The following is a 17,831-nucleotide window of genomic DNA, read 5'->3' on the forward strand; positions in this document are numbered from 1 at the left end:
TTTTGGTGTTACTCCTGAGCCATGTAAGAAAACAAGCACAAACTTCACCAGAAACTTTTGGAGCCTTTGTGCTTCAGCGCATAGCGAATGAGTATGCCAGAATGCAAAGCACACACCATAGATGCTAACAAACAACCGAGGATCCTCAATTGTTAGACGGCGCTCTTATTGTTTCTTATGTCATCATCTGTTGTGTGCAGTTCAAAAGAGAATGCAGATAACTTGTACACCTTTGCATATATTGTTGATCCACAGTGGCAGGTCATTACCTGTCTCATTGAGTGGTAAAAGGAATGGTTGCCCTGCAGATTAATGTGAGTCGTTTGCTCTGGCACAGAGACTAATTTATTGTATTGCTGCTCAAGTGAATGCCGGTGGACGCTACAGTCCAACCAAGGACTTGTGTCATTTATGTCATGATTCATCTGTACTAACTTGCCTAAACGTAGGCTGTGCACTATGAAGACTGTGATATGACCAAACTCTATTTGCTTCAATTCAATTCAGAAGCCAGACGTTGCTGCATGGCTGCGCACTGCGGAAGGATTCGGCCGCACATGGCAGTTCCCAAACTGCATTGGTGCCGTTGATGGCAAACATGTCCACATCAAGCGACCCAAGAACTCCGGCACAATGTATTTTAATTATAAGGTAAGTTTAGTATTTTAGCATACACTTTGGCAGCCTCATGCTGTTGCTGTTTTATTGTTTTACTCAGGCAATCTGTGCGTCTGTAACACTGGCAGTGTATTGTAAATAATGTGCAAAATATTACAGTACTGTTTTTATGTAGCAAGCGACATCCATGACTTCATCTTAACATTACACTAGTGCCTCATTAATACAGGCAGAGGGTGCTTGATAAGATTACATATGGAGAAGAATACAACCTAGCCATCATACTGATAGCTAGGCTTCTTTAATGGCTGTTGCGGACGCACATGGCAAACTTCACCGTGATGCCTCGCAGCTCTGATGACCCTTTGCCACGGTACTCAGACAAAACAATCCTGTGTCTGAGCTGATGTATCAAGTCTACTGGGTGGGTCCAACACATGTTATGAGAAGTTTGCCGGGTATCTCCAGTATCTGTCCGACAGCCTGCACGACTGACGCAACCAGTAATATAGCGTGGCTGCCCCCAACGTTACTAGACTAGCTTCAGTTGTAAAAACTCTCCGCCCATGCGCTTACCGCCGCTGTCCCCACACCATGGGCGCCGCCAGATGGCGGCGCCGTTCCATCGCGCTCCACTGCAGACGCCTTGCCGCAGCCTTGAGCTCATGCGTAAGGGCAGCTTGCGCATGTTTCACGCTAGCTGGCGTTCTCCCTAGTAGTCCGAAATAGTGATACCATGCGAAAGCAGTATCCACCTACAGCAATAAGATATATCGGGCTAGTTGGTTCATACTGAAAGAAGGGTAAACTGCACGATAGGAAGAAATGCATGCAACGAAGCGCAGGAAGCTTCGTTTTTAAGTGTCTTGTGTTTCTTCCTGCCACCTAAACCTTTCACGCAGTTTACCTTTCCCATACAGCAGCTTGGCACGTTTTCCTCGCTGCTTTTACTTACTTAACACTTTGGTCTGGGGCAGTTATACGCCAGCTAGCGAGACCAAATTTCTTATCCACAAAAATAACAGCACAACTTTCTTTTAAACCAATGAACGCTTCATTAAATAAAATGAAGTAAAAAACAACTGTATGCCCCTATATATAGCTAAGACTTAAACTGTCAGAAGAGACAAAATCTAGGCAAATGATTTGGGCCTACGTGGAAACCAACTCCACCTACAGCAGCTTGGCATGTTTTCTCGCTGCCTTTACTTCAAGACTGGATCCCTGCCGCTGCTGCAGGAACCTTCCTAAGAATGCATTTTTATGCAAGGTTCCTGCAAGGTATGCGTGTAAGCATGCACGTGACTAAATAAAAATTAACGTAATTTGGGCTAGGCTAATAACTACCAAGTCATCCCCAGCATTTTCCCAAAGTTATTGTTTATGAATCGATTATTTATTAGCTATTGTTTGGCTATCGCAAGGTGATGCGAGGCGCAGCTGTGTGCAGTGATGTCATCGCTAGGCGAGTTTTTGCAAATATTACGCAGGGAAGCCAAAAGCTTCAACAGCACCGCTGTTAAGAATTTAATTATGCTTGCACTCAGTTCCTGAAAGCGCAAGGGGCGCCCAACACGACTCAGCGTATTCTCTGACAGCTCTTCTAAGGTGGCCCAGAACAGGTCACCAAACATATCTCTTCGTTTGCGTTTTTTTCCCCCCGGTTGGTTTGACAGATTTGAGGGAACGTTCGAGAACACTTTTGGCACCGCACCCTCGGCAAGTGTCCACTTGTCTCGTGGCACCTCAACTGTCTGTCCATTGATAATATGCACAAACACTTTAAGATGTCCTGCTCATGAAAGTGTAAATCACACACCATGGATTTCGCAGAGAGTTCCCGGTCGGCACGAGGAATCGCTCTGTTGAATGCTGAGCCAAGTGTCGCATTGCTGGGAGCACACAAGTGGTGTGCTGAACTGTCGACATCATTCGATAGCCACTTGTTGCAGTCAGGAACGCAGCACGTCGCCATCGTCTGCTAATATCTTTAACAAACGCGGTGAAGGCTAGAGTTTTGCGGATGACATGCTTCCCGAGAGAGTTTTGCGGATGACATGCTTCCCGAAATCTGCCGTCAACAACCAACCACAGAATACACCAACGCTGCACTGCGTGTTTCGTCCAGCCAGTTTGCGTAGCCGGCTAGTGGGGAAGTGAAGCTGGGTGCGACGGCAGTGCCATGAAAATGTGGGCAGGTGGCATTTCCGCACAGCGCCGCCAAGTTTTGCAATTGAAGCTAGTCTAGTAACGTTGGCTGCCCCAACAATGCCATTGCCGCCTTGCAGATTGAGCTCAGTCCACACACCCTATATCTGTCTGGGAGACCCTGGTGACATTAACCAAGTAATACCTAGATTGCTTAGCTCCAGACGACAAATTTGTAGTCTCCCTAGAGGTGAGGCATGCTTATTGAAAGACTGGAAATATTGAGCAGAAGTTATGTGCTCTATGAATTTGCTCAGAAGCTGGTCATTAGCCTTTGTGCAGGAACTGAATCTCCTGTGGAAAAATCATTAAGAAGAGTCACCACTTGACTGCAATAATGTATCCCTTATATTTGAAGAGAATATGGATATTCAGTCGTTTCGAATTGTGAGCTTTCGATTCGAATACCAAAGACTTCAATTCTTGTTCAACATTTCCAATATCTGCACAGCCATATTTATAAGCCATCTAGAAAGAATATCAAAGCTTTGTCCTAAATCACACAATGCATAATTTAACAATGCCCCGCATACTTCTTAAATGGACTATTTTTACAGGGCACGTACTCCATCGTTCTCCTTGCCATAGTCGATAGTGACTACAAGTTTGTGGTCGTGGACATTGGCGCCTATGGCAAGCAGAGCGATGGCGGAGTCCTCCAGCAGTCGCAGTTTGGGCAGCGCTTGGAGCAAGGCCATCTGCAACTTCCGAGAAGCTTGGCACTGCCAAACACCATGCAGCAAGCTCCATGTGTGTTTGTTGGTGACGAGGCTTTTCAGCTCCGGCCAGACTTCCTGAGACCATATCCTGGACGAGAGCTTGAGGACAAGAAGCGGATCTTCCATTACCGCCTGAGCAGAGCAAGGTGAAATTCTCTAAAACTCTTGGAACTCTCTTAAACTCTTTCAAAGCCTCACCCTTGTACTCCTCTCACCAGATAAGCCATGAACCCTTTTGAGATAAAGGTGCACGAGACTTCCTACTGGAGCTTGACCTTAAAGTTGTGGCCATTTCACAACAACACTAACCCCCGTATTCACAAATGCTCCTTTCCTTACACGTAAAGCCAGCCTTTCGTAAGGAGAACTTAAAGTGTGAGAAAAGGTAAAGGAGCGCTTCAAAAATCCACCTTGTCACATTTTAAGGGCACCTTACGAAAGGCGCCCTTATCCGAATAAGCGTGTGACATGGGAGCGAGGCTATGCACACTTTTACGCTTGAATCTTCTGTGCACGTGCGTATAATTTATTTTTATGACAAGACATTAATAAAACTGTGCTCCACCATTCCTACAAGCAAGCACACCTAACGTTAAACAGTCAGTTAGCCCGTTGTTGACTCAACCTTACTTTCAGCTGGCCACCGTGCAGCGTAGCCGTCACAATAACAGGCTTGCTAAAATTTCATGTCGTGCCTTTTCTTGTGTTCGTTTGGTTTGTACCGTCCGCTCGCACGTTTTGTTATTTGTACTTTATCTCTTTCCTTGCTCTTTATTTCTTAGCTGTGTTGCGCACTTTTCTTAATATTAATTTCTAGCGAAAAAAGGTGTAATGGACGGAAAAAAGAGGGTAAATTTTAGTGAAGAGGAAAGAAGCGTGCTAATTAATCTCGTCAGTAAGTACCAAACGATCGTGGAGAACAAACGGACGGACGGAGTCTCCTTGGATAAAAAAAAGAAGACATGGAAGGAGATCACCGACGAATACAACTGCCGGCCCGATGTTCGATTTCGAACTGAGGCTCAACTTCGCAAATGCTGGGACAATTTGAAAGAAAAGTGGAGAAAAGGAAAGGCCGACGACATGAAGGAAGTGTTTACGACAGGTGAGCTCCTGCTCTCTCTCTGTTTTCGCTGCTCGCTACTTTCGCTGATTCCTAGTAAAACTACATTTTGCGGATAATGCTGAGGCTCCTTGATGTATTCTGTTGCGGCTCAGCCGTGTCAGTTCTGTCGCCGTGCCGTTATAAGTTGCTTCGGTGAAATATGACACATACGATAGCTCGCATCTTGCGTCGAGGCCCTTTTTTTTTTTCTTCTCTTCTTCTTAGGAAGTGCATGTTGCGCTCTCGAGCCGAAGCACGCACTTCTATAGCTTTCCTGCGTGGCCGTGATTTGACCTATGCCAAGTCGAGGCCGGCCTGGGCGCAAGCGCGCGTTTCCTGTAAACACGAGCTCGGGTCCAGACCAGCCTGTCGCCAAATTTGCTGCTGCCCGTAGACGGTGATGCGTTCCCTGCCATCCACGCAAAATATCGCAAAAGTAATGACTAAAGCATGTCACGCTCTTGATGTATAGCGCGACGGTAGCCGTCTGCACGTAATTCAGGAATGATTGGGGCATAACGCAAATTCGTGCTGTCTTTTCAGGAGGCGGCTGTGCGCCAGCTAGCCAGCTTACAGACGAGTTGGAGCGAGTTGGGGCTGTCGCATCGCACATGTCGACGCGGGTGGAGAACCCCTTTGACAGCGACCGTGGGCGCCACGCAGTCACACCCCGATCACAGAGTACCCCGAGTGTCGTCACGTTGCTGCAGCCGATGCAAGTGGAGACGCTTGAATCGCCCAATGGTATGTACATTGCAAGGACAGCTTTTTTTTTGGGGGGGGGGGGGGGGAGTGGTTGATCATAATGTGCTGGACGAGCATAGATGTGCAAAGGAGTTGTACCAACATCTCTCATCCAGAGAGGCAACCCTGTAAACACTTAACAGCTTGCATAAGGTCTCCTCCAGATACATGAAGATATCACCAAATAACCCAGCAACTCCCAACTTTAAGCAATCTTGGCCATAGATTTGAAGAAAGCCTTCGACAACGTTACCCACGATGCCATGCTTGTGGTGCTTTCTTCCACCAACTGTGGCACCAAGATATACAACTACATGCTAGTCTTTTTCCAACACCGTACGTACATCCTCAAAATTGGTGATATGACACGTACCCACACCTGCAAAAAAGCATACCGCCAGGAGCAGTGCTCCTTGCGGTATGCGTTGACCAACACGGTTCAACTTAGCAATGTGTCGCATACACATTGCTACTCCTCATACCAGACATACATTACACACTGTATGCCGACGACATAACCATACGGATCAACAAAGGCTCTCCGGGGAAAATAGAGGACACCGTGCAATGCGCACGATAAATGCAGCCCAAGTGGCAGCTGCGAGCATTGGCTTGGCGGGCTCCCTGGAAAAGTTGGAGCTGCTTGTGCACACCACGCACTGGAGACCCCCACCCATCACTCTACACCAACAAAGGATAATATATTCCACAAATGCATAATATCAAAGTACTGGGCCTACACATGCAGCGAGATGGAGTGGGTACGGCCACTGTTCAGCACTTGCTAAAGCAACGTGAACAGGTCTTGAACATGGTGCTGTGCATTCTGATCACCACCAAGGGCTTCATGAGACAGACATGCTGCGGCTGCATGATGCCTTACTGCTCATCACCTTCGCTATCACGCACCATACATTAACCTCTCAAAGGCACACCACAGCAAGCTCAACAACCTCATTCGCAAAGCCACCGAACTTGTAATGAGAGTGCCAACCAACACAAGTACTGAGCTTCTAGACAAGGAACCATAACACCCTAGAAAAGCTTATCAGCACGAACACAGGCAGGAAATTAGACTGAACAGTACTACATCAGGCAGAAGAATCGTGCAAATGCTGGGTTTCAAACACAGTGACACCCCACTGTTTGCTACAAGCACGCTCGGCAAAAGTGCTCAAGCATTATTCACAATAGCCCCCCTATCCCGGTACATGGACCCCCAACGAAACAAAAAACGCAGAGAACAGTGCATCATGTACAATAGCAAGTACATTCAACGAGCCAACACATGTACGCTAATACTGTACATTGGTGTACATACCTGTACACAGATGCTGCCATCAGCAACAGCGCTGCAGCCATAGCAATTACCTATCATCACTGCACAATTATTCACACGCACACTATCAAAAAGATGGGACCACAGTGGGTGGAGCTTGCCACCATCATCAAGGCAATTAAACTCACCCCAATCACCTTGAAGAAATGTATCATATTTACAGATTCGATGAAAGCCTGCCGCATAATTCAGAGGACAACTTCCCAAAGATTACTGTGAAGCAATCCACAAACAGCTGCACCCGCCCACTCAGGTGATCTAGATATCGGGGTACGCGGGAATGGATGGCAATGAAGGGGCTAACCTGCTCGCCCGAGAAGCACTGCGCTGGGCCCCCTCCATCCCATGCTCAGGTCGAACCTTTCACAAGGCTCCCACAATGCCCACACTAGCACCATACAGAGAACACGGAACACAATTTTCAACTCTCAGCCCACACCTTACCAGACGAGAGGGCACACTCAACTAAGCACAAATAAACACCTTGCATACACCAGCTAGACAACACCTTTATATGGGGACAAGTAACAGAGCCTCTGCCACAATGTGGGATCTGTAGTGGTCACCCAAACACTGCACATACTATGAAACTGCGGGTCTCCATTCCCAACACTTTCCAACGCATAGCTCGCATGCTCACCTCTCTGCACGAACCGTGAGAGCATCGACATGGATCTCGAAAACAACAAACACTTCACTGCTATATCCTGAAAGAAAAAACGTACAAGGTGGCTTCATGCATATTTTGCACTGGTTAATGCATGCGAGTGTTGATGTTTTGATTTCGTGATATCTTGATTCTGTGCTGCATAGGCTTGAACACTGGCACAACGTCGTCAATTTCAATATTTCTTTTTTTTTTTTTTTTGCTGCTCGAGCATTGTAACCTCTTCCTTTGTGTTCATGCAGGGATCATATGTGCATGTTCATACTCATGGTGTCGCACATGCTTTCATCGTAGTCTGTTTGTAGCAGACAAAATAAATTAGCAGGTTTATTACTTACATTTAGCCGAACAAGTGGCTCACAACACTTGTATGCACGCTGTCCAAACATTTGATGTGTTGACAATGATTGCTCCCTCCTGGTAGCTTCCGTTCATTATTGCACTGTGATAACCACGAGGCGTGTACTTGAAATGCACATAATCCTTCCACTAGTATAGCGCATGTGTTACCTGCTCCGCACTGTGTAAGTCGCTGTGGAAAACAAAGCTGTCACTAGGCTGTAGGGCTTCATACATTACAGCACCGAGCTCAAATCGGTAAATGGGTGCACTGTTGTTGGCAACACTGCCTTGTGCAGTGAAGTATGAATACCACCAGCCAACCTTACCTCTTAGGTAACTAGCAAAGGAGCCAGCGTAAGGAAATCCCAGGAATGTACTCCCATTCCTGCTGTGTGTTTTAAGGATTTCAACAGGGGTAGGCAGTGAATTGCTTCAACTGGATTACCATTGTATGAGTAAAAAATAGAAATAGATGGGCTGTAACGTGAAATATTTATTGCATTTCATAAAGCACATACATATTCACCAATTCTTTACAGTCCTTAATACTGTGAACTAGACAAGGTACAGTGTCGCAAGTGCTCGTAGTTGCCCACTGTAGTGCAAGAAAAATTTGTGTTCACGCATAGTCAGTCTTTATGCATATGGTGATCATGAGTTGTGTTCAAAGCTAACAATTACAAATGTTTTCACAGACAGCATCTATGAGTGGGATCTCCCTGCAAGCCCGAATGATGAAAGCAGCGAGGTGGTGTGCATCCAAGCACAAAATGGAGCCACCACAGCTGAGGTCGAGCTATCGGCACAAGGAGGGCCAGCTGACCTGCAACCTGCTGTCCCACCACTGGCTTCCCCGTTACAGGCTACCCCACAAAACCCAGCTCCTGTGCAACGCAGAACGCTCGCAAAGAGGGCAGCTGTTGAAGAAGAGCTTAGCGCCCGCCTTAGCAGCGTTGAGGAAGATAATAAACGAAAGACGAGGGAGCACTTGCTCAAGATGAAGCTGATGAGAGCTGAACATGCTCTCCATATGAGGCAATCAAAACAAATGCATGAGCTTGACTGTGCTAGCAAAAAGGCTAAGCTCGAGCTGCTAATGCTGAAAATAGATGCCGTGAAAAAAGCAAGTAAGTAAAATGGCACAATTTTTTTATTTTCAATATGCATGCCCTGTTTGCTCTGCCACATTTTAGGAAAAATATTGCTGAATAATGCGTGCTCGAGTTCTGAAGCCACTCGCCGAGTCAACGGGCTGTGGTCCTTGGGGTTGTAAAGCTGGGGAGGGCTGCTGATCATTGCATGTGTCGGGTGGCAGTTCATCACTTGGACGGTTCCGGCCAAAGTTGTGCAGAGCTGCACATGCCGTGATGACAATGACAGAAGTTGTTTCTATTTGTAGCTTCATATCAAGACATGGAAATCTTCTTTTCCAGATGCCGAAAGCCCTTTCGACGGTGTTCCTGGTCCGGATTTGGGACTTGTTATACCTAAATAAAGAGATGTTACATATTTTCATGTACTGGCTGTATATTATTGTGACCATCCATACACACCTGTACTCCGGGCTGTCTTTGCCTCCAGGATCTTTTAGCGGCGTCATAAGGTATGGCCGGCAAGCATACCCCATGTCGCCGAGGAGTACGCCAGGTACATCCCCTTCCTCATAACGTACTCTTGCATTGCTGTTGTCAAAAATCCTGCTGTCATGTGCAGAACCCGGCCAGCTTGCAACTAAATCGAAAAATTGGAGTTCAGGTCCTGTGATTGCCTGCAAACATTCCAAAAAAGAATGAACATGAATTTTTTTTGCAGCTGTTGTTACCTGCAGACTTTCCAAGCTGTTTATATGCAGTCTAGTAACAATGTTTGTAATATATAGCAGTCGAGTTCCTCTTAAATCTTGTATTTGAACGTCAGTGGATGAAAATAATTTTCTGTCTGAGATAAAAATTGAAGCAGAGATTGAGCTTAATGCAGCTCGCGACCTGATGCACCCGCGACGTCGCACAGTTGTATTCTCTGCTGCGTATTACCATTGCAATGAGAGGCCGACGCAGGTAAAAAAAGCAGGACTACAGTAACCACTTTACCGTGCAGCGGTACAGCAACTGTATTGCCGGTACGGCTGTCCGGCAGGATCTTGTCTTTAGCGCACGTCTGGTTGAGTAAATGGGGGGAAATAGAACAGAGACACGTATTTAGCGCCACTCCGAGTGAACACGAAAACAATAAAATAAAACGCGACAGAGACATTCTCGCATTTGCCTCGTCGTGTTTTTTTTTTTTTTTCCCCTGTTTAATCAACCAGGGTTACGCTGGTAGACAAGATCATGCCGCAAAAACTCGCCTAATCCGCTACGCTTCTAATCACTAAGCTATTTCAAGTAGCGCATACTTATACTACGTAAAAAGGCGTTTTTTTTTTTTCACGTCTCTGTACGCATTCTGACGGTTATGAACATATTGCACTTACCTGCACATTGAAGGAGAAATATCCTTTCCTGTTGCGGAATACCTCGGCGTCGTCTCCGCCTGGACTTTTGATACGCACGTGGGTGCAATCAATGCAACCAGTCACCCTCGGAAACTTTGCCTTGATGTAGAATTGGTGCATGACCTCATGCATTTTCCCTGCATCGGGGAACTTCACAAGCGCAGGGAACAGCGTTGCAGCAATCATTTTCGACACCCGTGTGACAACACGGGAAACGGTTGGCTGCGACACATTAACTAGGTCGCCTGAGACAATCTGAAAAGTTCCCGCGCCGTAGAAACGAAGTGTCACCAGCAGTTGCAACAGCGGTGGCACAGGGCAACCACGTCCGTCCGTGTTCTGATGCAGCGGCAACATGGTCAGTAGTTCGAGCACAGTAGCTTTTGAGAAGCGGTACCTGGCTAAAAACTCCTGGTCACTGTAAAACTCCATGGGATTCTGGCGATCCCTAAGGTTCCGCTGCAACGGCCGCACAAAACTATACGCTTCGTTGTCCATTTCTTTTGCACGGTTTACAAAATCGACGAACTCGCTGAAGCTGTCGTCGTAGCACGCCGCCATGTTGGATTGGATAAGGAGCCGTTAAGCTACCTCAGATGCTGCCTTAAGGAGGCGCCCTCTTCGTGACCTTAAAGTTGGGCTAAAGGGAGCCGCTAAGTGTAAGGTCTGTTTTTGAAACGCGGTAAGGAGCCGATAAGGTAAGGAACGCTAAAGATAAGGGTTAGGTTGGTTTGTGAATACGGCGGTAAGAGGCATTTAACAGACGCTGCCATGGCCCCATTAGGTGCCATTTTGCTTATGTACAGACAAAAATGTCCCCTTTGGTCAGGCGTAAAACTATTTTAAATGGACACTAAAGGGAAACATTGAATCATAGTGTGCATTGAATTGATAAAGCACTTAGCGAAAATGCTATCATGTGCCACTGTGCGCATCTCTCTTGCGATGAAGATGGAGTTAAAAGAAGTTCACAGAAGTCTGTGTGACAGGGCTGTTACCTCTCTGACCTTAGGAAACCTTCATGCAGTAAGACCCACATTAAGCAAATGAAAATTTTCCTTAAATGTAGCGATAATAGGGCAGGTGTCTTGTCACGTCACTCTGTACGAGAACTTTCTATCACAAATGAACTGCCAGTAGTTTGTCTGCAGATGAAAGGATAAATGCATAAAATGTAGTTTGTGTGCAGATGAAAGGATAAATGCATAAAATGCCATGTCTTTCCCAACTTTTAATTTCACTACTAGTTTCTCGGGTTTTATACCCATTGAGACTTAGTCAGTGAGACCAGCAGGTGTAACAAGTTTGCGCGACTTCTGCTCAGTGTTTTAACTTCGTTTTTTGCTTCTTCTGTACCACAACAGCCTAGACTAGCAGTTTCACAAAGATGTCTTAGCAATATTTCAAAGGACTGAAGAGGGCAATGTGTAGAACACTTGTTTTTCTTGCATCATACAGGAGGTGTGCAGAGAACGCCTTCAGAATCCTCGTGACACGCTGGAGGATTCTCGAGAGGACAATGGGCGAAAATCCCAAGAATGCCGAAGAGGTTGTTAAAGCCCTTTGTGTGCTGCACAATTTCCTTATGCATAGGAGCGCAGAGGGTGACGATGCATACTGCAGCCCTGGATATTCGGATTCCATCAATGGCTTTGGGCTCCGACGGTCTGGCCACTGGCGTCAGCAGCTAGTACAGCCACCTTTGCAAGTGGCTCGCACCCAGGCACGCAATTTTGCCCAAACAGGCTCGGCATGTCAGGGAAATTTATGCTGATTATTTCAGCAGTACTGCGGGAAGTGTGTCCTGGCAGGATGCAATACTGCACCACTGAAGTAGCATGGATGCTTTGTTGTTTTCAATTCAAGTTTGTTCTGCATTTTGGTCTGATTAATTCAAGCATGTCTTTTTACATCTCACTCACACATATAAGATGTACGTTCATTGTGGTTGGCAGGGAAGTGGCAAGAACTGTTTTCGCAACTGAACATTCATAGGTCTTTTCTACGAACCTAATTGGCAGCTTTACATTGCGACGTCCTTTATTTATTTGTGCAACCTTTTTACAAAGTAATTTTGCTTTTCTTTTTTTCTGGCGGGTCATGTGCACGTGTTTGTAAACGGTCGTCTTATCATTCTTTTTTTTCTTTTTCTCAAGTGCATGCGCATGATCAGCGCATGATCATATAAAACTTGATTACTCATATGTCAACGATTACGAATCATCACATGCAAATGCACACACATAAATGATTTCGCCAACCTGACCGGGCTACTCCAGATTTCACTCGTGTGGGATAAATTAATGTTTAATTCTGTATGCGTTCAATAACAGTGGATACCTCAGGATGGTTTTCAATGACCTCATATCTCTGCGAAGATCGAGGCTTGGGGGAGTCAAGAACTACATACATTTGAAGCCACAGGCATTTTTCTTCATATTATTGTCCATACATGTTTTTGTAATTGCTTGAGGGTTGTGTTCGGTGTGATACTCTTCACGGTCACAACAGTTTCCATAAATCAAAAGATGACCACCTACGGGTTGCCTCATGTAAAACGATCCACATATCACTATTGTGTGACGTAATCCTCAATAAATTCAAGCTTTCAGAGTATCGAAGGCAAAATCACGATCGTGAGCTTGTTGAGCGTCGTCAGTAGCGCATATTTCGAAGGGAAGCACAGCAATATTGCAAGCACAATTGGTTTGAACCTGAAGCACATCACTGCAAGCTTCAATCCGCCGAAGTGCCTGCCGACACTCAAGCTCCTAATAATTTTTTTCTTGAACTTCACTTTTGCATCACATTTCTTGGCTTTGAGATGTGTTCATGAAGACCGGGTCGTGTGTCGTTTTAGGCTCAGGCCGTTCCGTTTTATGAAGTTCGTGACCCATTTCTTGGATACTTTGAACTCGATTCGCGGGATGCACATATCCTGCGCGACAGTACGTGCTTTAGCTTCAATATCAGCGTAGCAAACACTCAGGCTCTTGCTTATCTGGTCTTGAACCCAATCTGGAACCACCTCCTCAACGGCAGGGTATCGTGCTGACTTGGGTTTGCGAAAAAAACGGCGTGTACCAGTGCACGCTAAGATAGAGCATGTCACGTGGTTTAGTTCCCTGCGAAGCGTTGCCAGCCTACACGGTGCTGCCAGCATTTCTGTGGAACACCCACAGTTCGTCAACAAAGTGTTTGTCGTATGAAAACAAAACTTTAGGGCTTATCCCAAGATAAATTCCTCTTTTTTTAAGCAGTCTGCTTTCGCACCATGTCTGATAGCTATTGCGGAATTTTACATGCATGGCGTGATACTATCCGCAGCTCGATTGAAACTACTTTCGACCCTACAGATAAGTTGACTTTATGATTCTGCGTATAGTCCGACTCCGATTATAGGTTGACCACCGAACTTCGGAAGGTGATTTTATGAAAAGTTATGTCGACTTGTAATTGGCAATATATGGTAATTTAGTTGTGGAATCGCGCTGTGAACCAGTGTCCATATTTTCCGCGAGGAATCAATATATTTTTGTATTCAAGAATGGAAATATAGATAATAGTCCTCAACATAATGTTTGCACACGGCACACTTATCTGTGAGCCATTCTTTCAGCCTAGCATGTGTTTCCATATATAAAACTCTGCCGTTGTCGCGGTGCGAAAGAAATAGTGAGTATCAGCATTACGTTGCATCTGGCCGCTTGAGCAGCCGTTGGCAAAGCAGGACCGTATACATAACTTCTTCCTGTTATAAGACGCCGAAACACTTCTGCGTTAAACTTTTAATCGGAACAACTGCCACACGTCACACGACACCAACAACACGACCGCAGTAGCAACATACGAACCAGCACCACGGAAATGAATCCAGAAGTGACAGAAGACGCGATTGCAGCGCCACTAGTTCGCATGACCACCACTGCGGCCACCTCCCGAGCGGAGCTCTGAAACTCGATTGCAGCGCTACTGCTTCTAGTGTTGGCCCTCGCATTCAATAGTGGCCTTTGAAATTCTCAAGCTCCATCATCTTAAAGGGGCTGTATCGCAACTACACAGTAAACTTGACAGCTGTTGAAATGTAGTGTTACTTCAAAAGCTTATGGCGCCACTGACAAAAGTGAAAATTGTGCATTCCCAAAATGTAGCAAACCCTGAAAATTATCCTAGAAATCTAAACAGCATTTTCATTAGTGTATTACATGTGTTAGTGTCACGTTTCCTTATTTTGTATGGACGGTTGGTTTTATACGAGCACTCTAGCAGCATTGAGGCTGCAGCAAATGACAATCTCGTTCTGTGCCTGAAAATAAATTATTTTTACAAGCCAAATAGTTTATTGCTATTCTTTTTATCTTAACAGGATATTGGGAATGCAGTCACATTGTTTTTACATTTCGCTGGCTTCCTTGTTGCAATAAAAACCTGGATCAGATGTTCCTTTACATCTAAAAAATAACACTCTTGAGCCTAAAGTGAATATTAGATTTTTTCTTAATCATATTACTTAAGTGGAATATAACAGCAAACAATATACTGTTGGCATACACCCAGCTGCGGTTTACTGCTTTTTGAAATCTTTGGCTCAAGTTACGTGAAACACCAGGTACATTTGTGTCACATTTACTGTAATGGATGTCCTTGCTGTAATCTTCTATTACTTGATCTAGTAAGCTATATGCGTGGAAGGCTTAGGAGTGAGGATCAACGGCGAATATCTCGGCAACCTTTGGTTTGCAGATGACATTGTCCTATTCAGCAACAATGGAGACAAATTACAGCAAATGATAGAGGACCTTAATTGAGAAAGTGTAAGAATTGGGTTGAAGATGAATATGCAGAAGACAGATAATGTTCAATAGCCTGGCAAGGGAACAAGAATTCAGGATCGCCAGTCAGTCTCTAGAGTCTGTAAAGTTTGTCTAGGTCAATTACTCACAGGGGACCCTGATCATGAGAAAGAAATTTACCGAAGAATAAAATTGGGTTGGAGTGCATGCGGCAGACATTGCCAAATCCTGACTGGGAGCTTGCCACTGTCGTTGAAAAGAAAAGTGTACAGTCATTGCATTCTACCGGTGCTAACATATGGGGCAGAAACTTGGAGGTTAACAATGAAGCTCGAGAACAAGTTAAGGACAGCACAAAGAGCGATGGAACGAAAAATCTTCGGACTAACGTTAAGAAAAAGGAAGAGAGCGGTGTGGATCAAAGAACAAACGGGGATAGCCGATATTATAGTTTACATTAAGCGGAAGAGATGGAGCTGGGCAGGCCATGCAATGCGTAGGATGTATAACCAGTGGACCATTAGGGTTACGGAATGGATACCAAGAGAAGGGAAGTGCAGTCGAGGTCGGCAGAAAACCAGATTGGGATGATGAAGTTAGGAAATTTGGAATACGCTAGCGCAAGACAGGGGTAATTGGAGATCGCAGGGAGAGGCCTTCGTCCTGCAGTGGACATAAAATATAGGCCGATGATCATGATGCATGTTTTCCATACTGCTAAATTTCCTAATGGGAATTGCAGTAGGAATGAATAAATGGTGCATTCAATATGGTCTGCATACTGAAGTTGCAATGAAGCTCTAGTTTAGTGATCCGTGTGGACCCAATGTGTCTAGTACATGAAAATTGTAGACAGAACTCCGGCACACAGAAGAGTATTTTCACACACATTTATTTATTACCTTCATGTGCATGCACACTAATTAGCATCGTGATGCCGCAAAAGTGGGCCTACTCCGGGACTCAGCATGGTTGGGATTTGTCCCGCTTGGTAATGCATAAGCACTTCCAATAGGTGCACCTTGCACTGGGCCCTGAGCCGAATTGGAACATTGTCCATGTGATCTGCCAGTGAAAGGAGAAATTGCTCTGTTCGGTCCAGCTTTTCTTCCCTGAGTTGGGAGTCCACTCTGGCCATTAAAATGTCTGTGGCAGATTTTCTCTTGTGTTGTCTGTTTGTGTGTTAGTGCGTGTGTTAGTGGAGACTGTTTGAGGTGTTGATGTTTGAGAGCAAGGAGAAGGGGAAAGCTGTGAAGATGGAGGGGGGTCGTGGGGTAAAATACTTCCCAAGTGGAAAGCATTTGCAGTCCCGGCCGGATTATTAGACAGGAAATCGATTCCAGCCGGAACATATCCAGCTGGAAATGGGAGCCGTTCTGGCTGGAAATGGCAACCGTTCCAGCAGGAAATGGAAGCCGTTCCGGCTGGAAATGGAAGCCAATCCAGCCGGAAATGGAAGCCGTTCCGGCTGGAAATGGAACCATCCGGCCGGAAATGGGGGCCGTTCTGGCTGGAAATGGGAACCGTTCCAGCTGGAAATGGAAGCCAATCCAGCCGGAAACGGAAGCCGTTCCGACTGGAAATGGAACCATCCGGCCGGAAATGGATGCCAATCCACCCGGAAATGGAAACCGTTCCAGCCAGAAATAGAAGCAATGCAGGTGTGATGTCGGGAGCATTTCAAACGAGAAACATGCTGTTCCCAGTCAAAAACGTGTACTTCCTCATGCAATAACGAGGCAAGGTTTCAGAAGAGACTTTATTGCCAGTAAAGGCTACACTCCTCGGAGACTACTCCTTGCCGAGCTTAAGCTTCTTTTTCACATCTTGAATCTTTTCACTTAAGACCCTCAGCACTCCATGGGCAGCCACTGCAATGTCCTGGTTGTTTGTTCTGCCCCAGTAGGCCAGGCATTCTTTAGAAGAAAAATACGAGATTAGAAAAAAATATGCCATGTGCATTAAGAAATGGAACAATTAAACAACAAGCCCACCTTGCACAACTTGAACTTTGGCAGGTGTGAGCTGCTTTGTTGTCTCACCAGGCACTAATCGGCCACTCACTGTTCTTAGGGCCATGCCTCGAGACCCCAAATTGCTTGGGCTGTATCACGTTTGACAATCGTGGCCTTCTTGTTTCTTAAAATCTTTGCCGCCTGGTCTGCTGTGATTTTCACCCCCTTGCAGAGATGGAACTAAACAAAGCAATGCAAAATATTTGATATAAATGTTTGCAAGCAAGCTCTACCCATACACATTACAATCCTACTTACACGGCCATCGGGAGTGGGGGAAAATTCTGCCAGGTCATGTGCTTCATCATCTATACATAAAAAGGCAATTAGACCAAATACCCAATGAACTGAGTGCAATTGGGCACTACATGGAGTGAAAGCGTGGCATTACCACAGCCTCTGGTCCAGCAGACACACTTTGTGCAGAATGAATCTCCGCCAGTACTGCAGATATATATGCTTCCTATACCGTGAAGCATAGGGACTTATGAATTATTATCTGGTGATCACTCAACCACATTAAAGTTCATACCTTGTGAAGAAGCACAGTTGCTTCCTATTCCAGCTGAATGCAAGCTGGAGGACATTCCAATTTCCACATCATGATTTGGAGCCATGCCTGCGTTAGAGTATATAAAGTAAAATTTATGATATTACTGAACTTTGGACAGATGCTGAACATTTATACAGCTAACAATTTAATGCAAAAGACATCACAAGCAAATATTCCTAAACCAATGTACACACAACATATAGCCACTATGAACTTGAGTAAGTTCACAGATTC

General features: G+C 45.5%; 3 protein-coding genes and 1 long non-coding RNA gene across 4 annotated transcripts; 2 read left to right on the forward strand and 2 right to left on the reverse strand.

Annotated features, from left to right (window-relative positions):
• The first annotated feature begins 293 nt into the window (after positions 1-293).
• LOC119449181 (uncharacterized) lies at positions 294-3,721 on the forward strand. The gene is made up of 3 exons (XM_037712363.2): positions 294-314; positions 508-651; positions 3,384-3,721. The coding sequence occupies exons 1-3, from the start codon at positions 294-296 to the stop codon at positions 3,693-3,695; spliced, it is 477 nt and encodes a 158-aa protein (XP_037568291.1). The 3' UTR covers positions 3,696-3,721.
• Positions 3,722-4,329: 608 nt separating this feature from the next.
• Positions 4,330-9,339, forward strand: LOC119449182 (uncharacterized). The gene is made up of 4 exons (XM_049666325.1): positions 4,330-4,650; positions 5,194-5,394; positions 8,438-8,869; positions 9,176-9,339. Exons 1-4 carry the CDS (start codon positions 4,377-4,379, stop codon positions 9,235-9,237), a joined length of 969 nt encoding a protein of 322 aa, XP_049522282.1. The 5' UTR covers positions 4,330-4,376; the 3' UTR covers positions 9,238-9,339.
• A 154-nt stretch (positions 9,340-9,493) lies between these two features.
• LOC119449183 (putative nuclease HARBI1) lies at positions 9,494-10,797 on the reverse strand. Its single transcript, XM_049666688.1, has 3 exons — positions 10,216-10,797; positions 9,833-9,899; positions 9,494-9,510 (listed from the first exon to the last, which is right to left on the reverse strand). Exons 1-3 carry the CDS (start codon positions 10,795-10,797, stop codon positions 9,494-9,496), a joined length of 666 nt encoding a protein of 221 aa, XP_049522645.1.
• Positions 10,798-16,625: 5,828 nt separating this feature from the next.
• Positions 16,626-17,564, reverse strand: LOC125944911 (uncharacterized). The gene is made up of 3 exons (XR_007466599.1): positions 17,303-17,564; positions 17,024-17,224; positions 16,626-16,945 (listed from the first exon to the last, which is right to left on the reverse strand). It is a non-coding gene; the product is annotated as an uncharacterized LOC125944911 (long non-coding RNA).
• Positions 17,565-17,831: the final 267 nt, after the last annotated feature.

The sequence above is a fragment of the Dermacentor silvarum genome, chromosome 4 (assembly GCF_013339745.2).
Source record: "Dermacentor silvarum isolate Dsil-2018 chromosome 4, BIME_Dsil_1.4, whole genome shotgun sequence".
Lineage (NCBI taxonomy): Eukaryota > Metazoa > Arthropoda > Arachnida > Ixodida > Ixodidae > Dermacentor > Dermacentor silvarum.

Excerpts from the sequence above, each read along its gene's own strand:
- LOC119449181 (XM_037712363.2), top strand. The coding sequence starts at position 294 with ATGGTTGCCCTGCAGATTAAT. Across the intron at positions 315-507 it reads TGGTTGCCCTGCAGATTAAT|AAGCCAGACGTTGCTGCATG; the intron begins GTGAGTCGTTTG and ends AATTCAATTCAG. Across the intron at positions 652-3,383 it reads CAATGTATTTTAATTATAAG|GGCACGTACTCCATCGTTCT; the intron begins GTAAGTTTAGTA and ends CTATTTTTACAG.
- LOC119449182 (XM_049666325.1), top strand. The coding sequence starts at position 4,377 with ATGGACGGAAAAAAGAGGGTAAATTTTAGTGAAGAGGAAAGAAGCGTG. Across the intron at positions 4,651-5,193 it reads GAAGGAAGTGTTTACGACAG|GAGGCGGCTGTGCGCCAGCT; the intron begins GTGAGCTCCTGC and ends CTGTCTTTTCAG. Across the intron at positions 5,395-8,437 it reads GACGCTTGAATCGCCCAATG|ACAGCATCTATGAGTGGGAT; the intron begins GTATGTACATTG and ends ATGTTTTCACAG.
- LOC119449183 (XM_049666688.1), bottom strand. The coding sequence starts at position 10,797 with ATGGCGGCGTGCTACGACGACAGCTTCAGCGAGTTCGTCGATTTTGTA. Across the intron at positions 9,900-10,215 it reads ATTTCTCCTTCAATGTGCAG|ACGTGCGCTAAAGACAAGAT; the intron begins GTAAGTGCAATA and ends TTACTCAACCAG.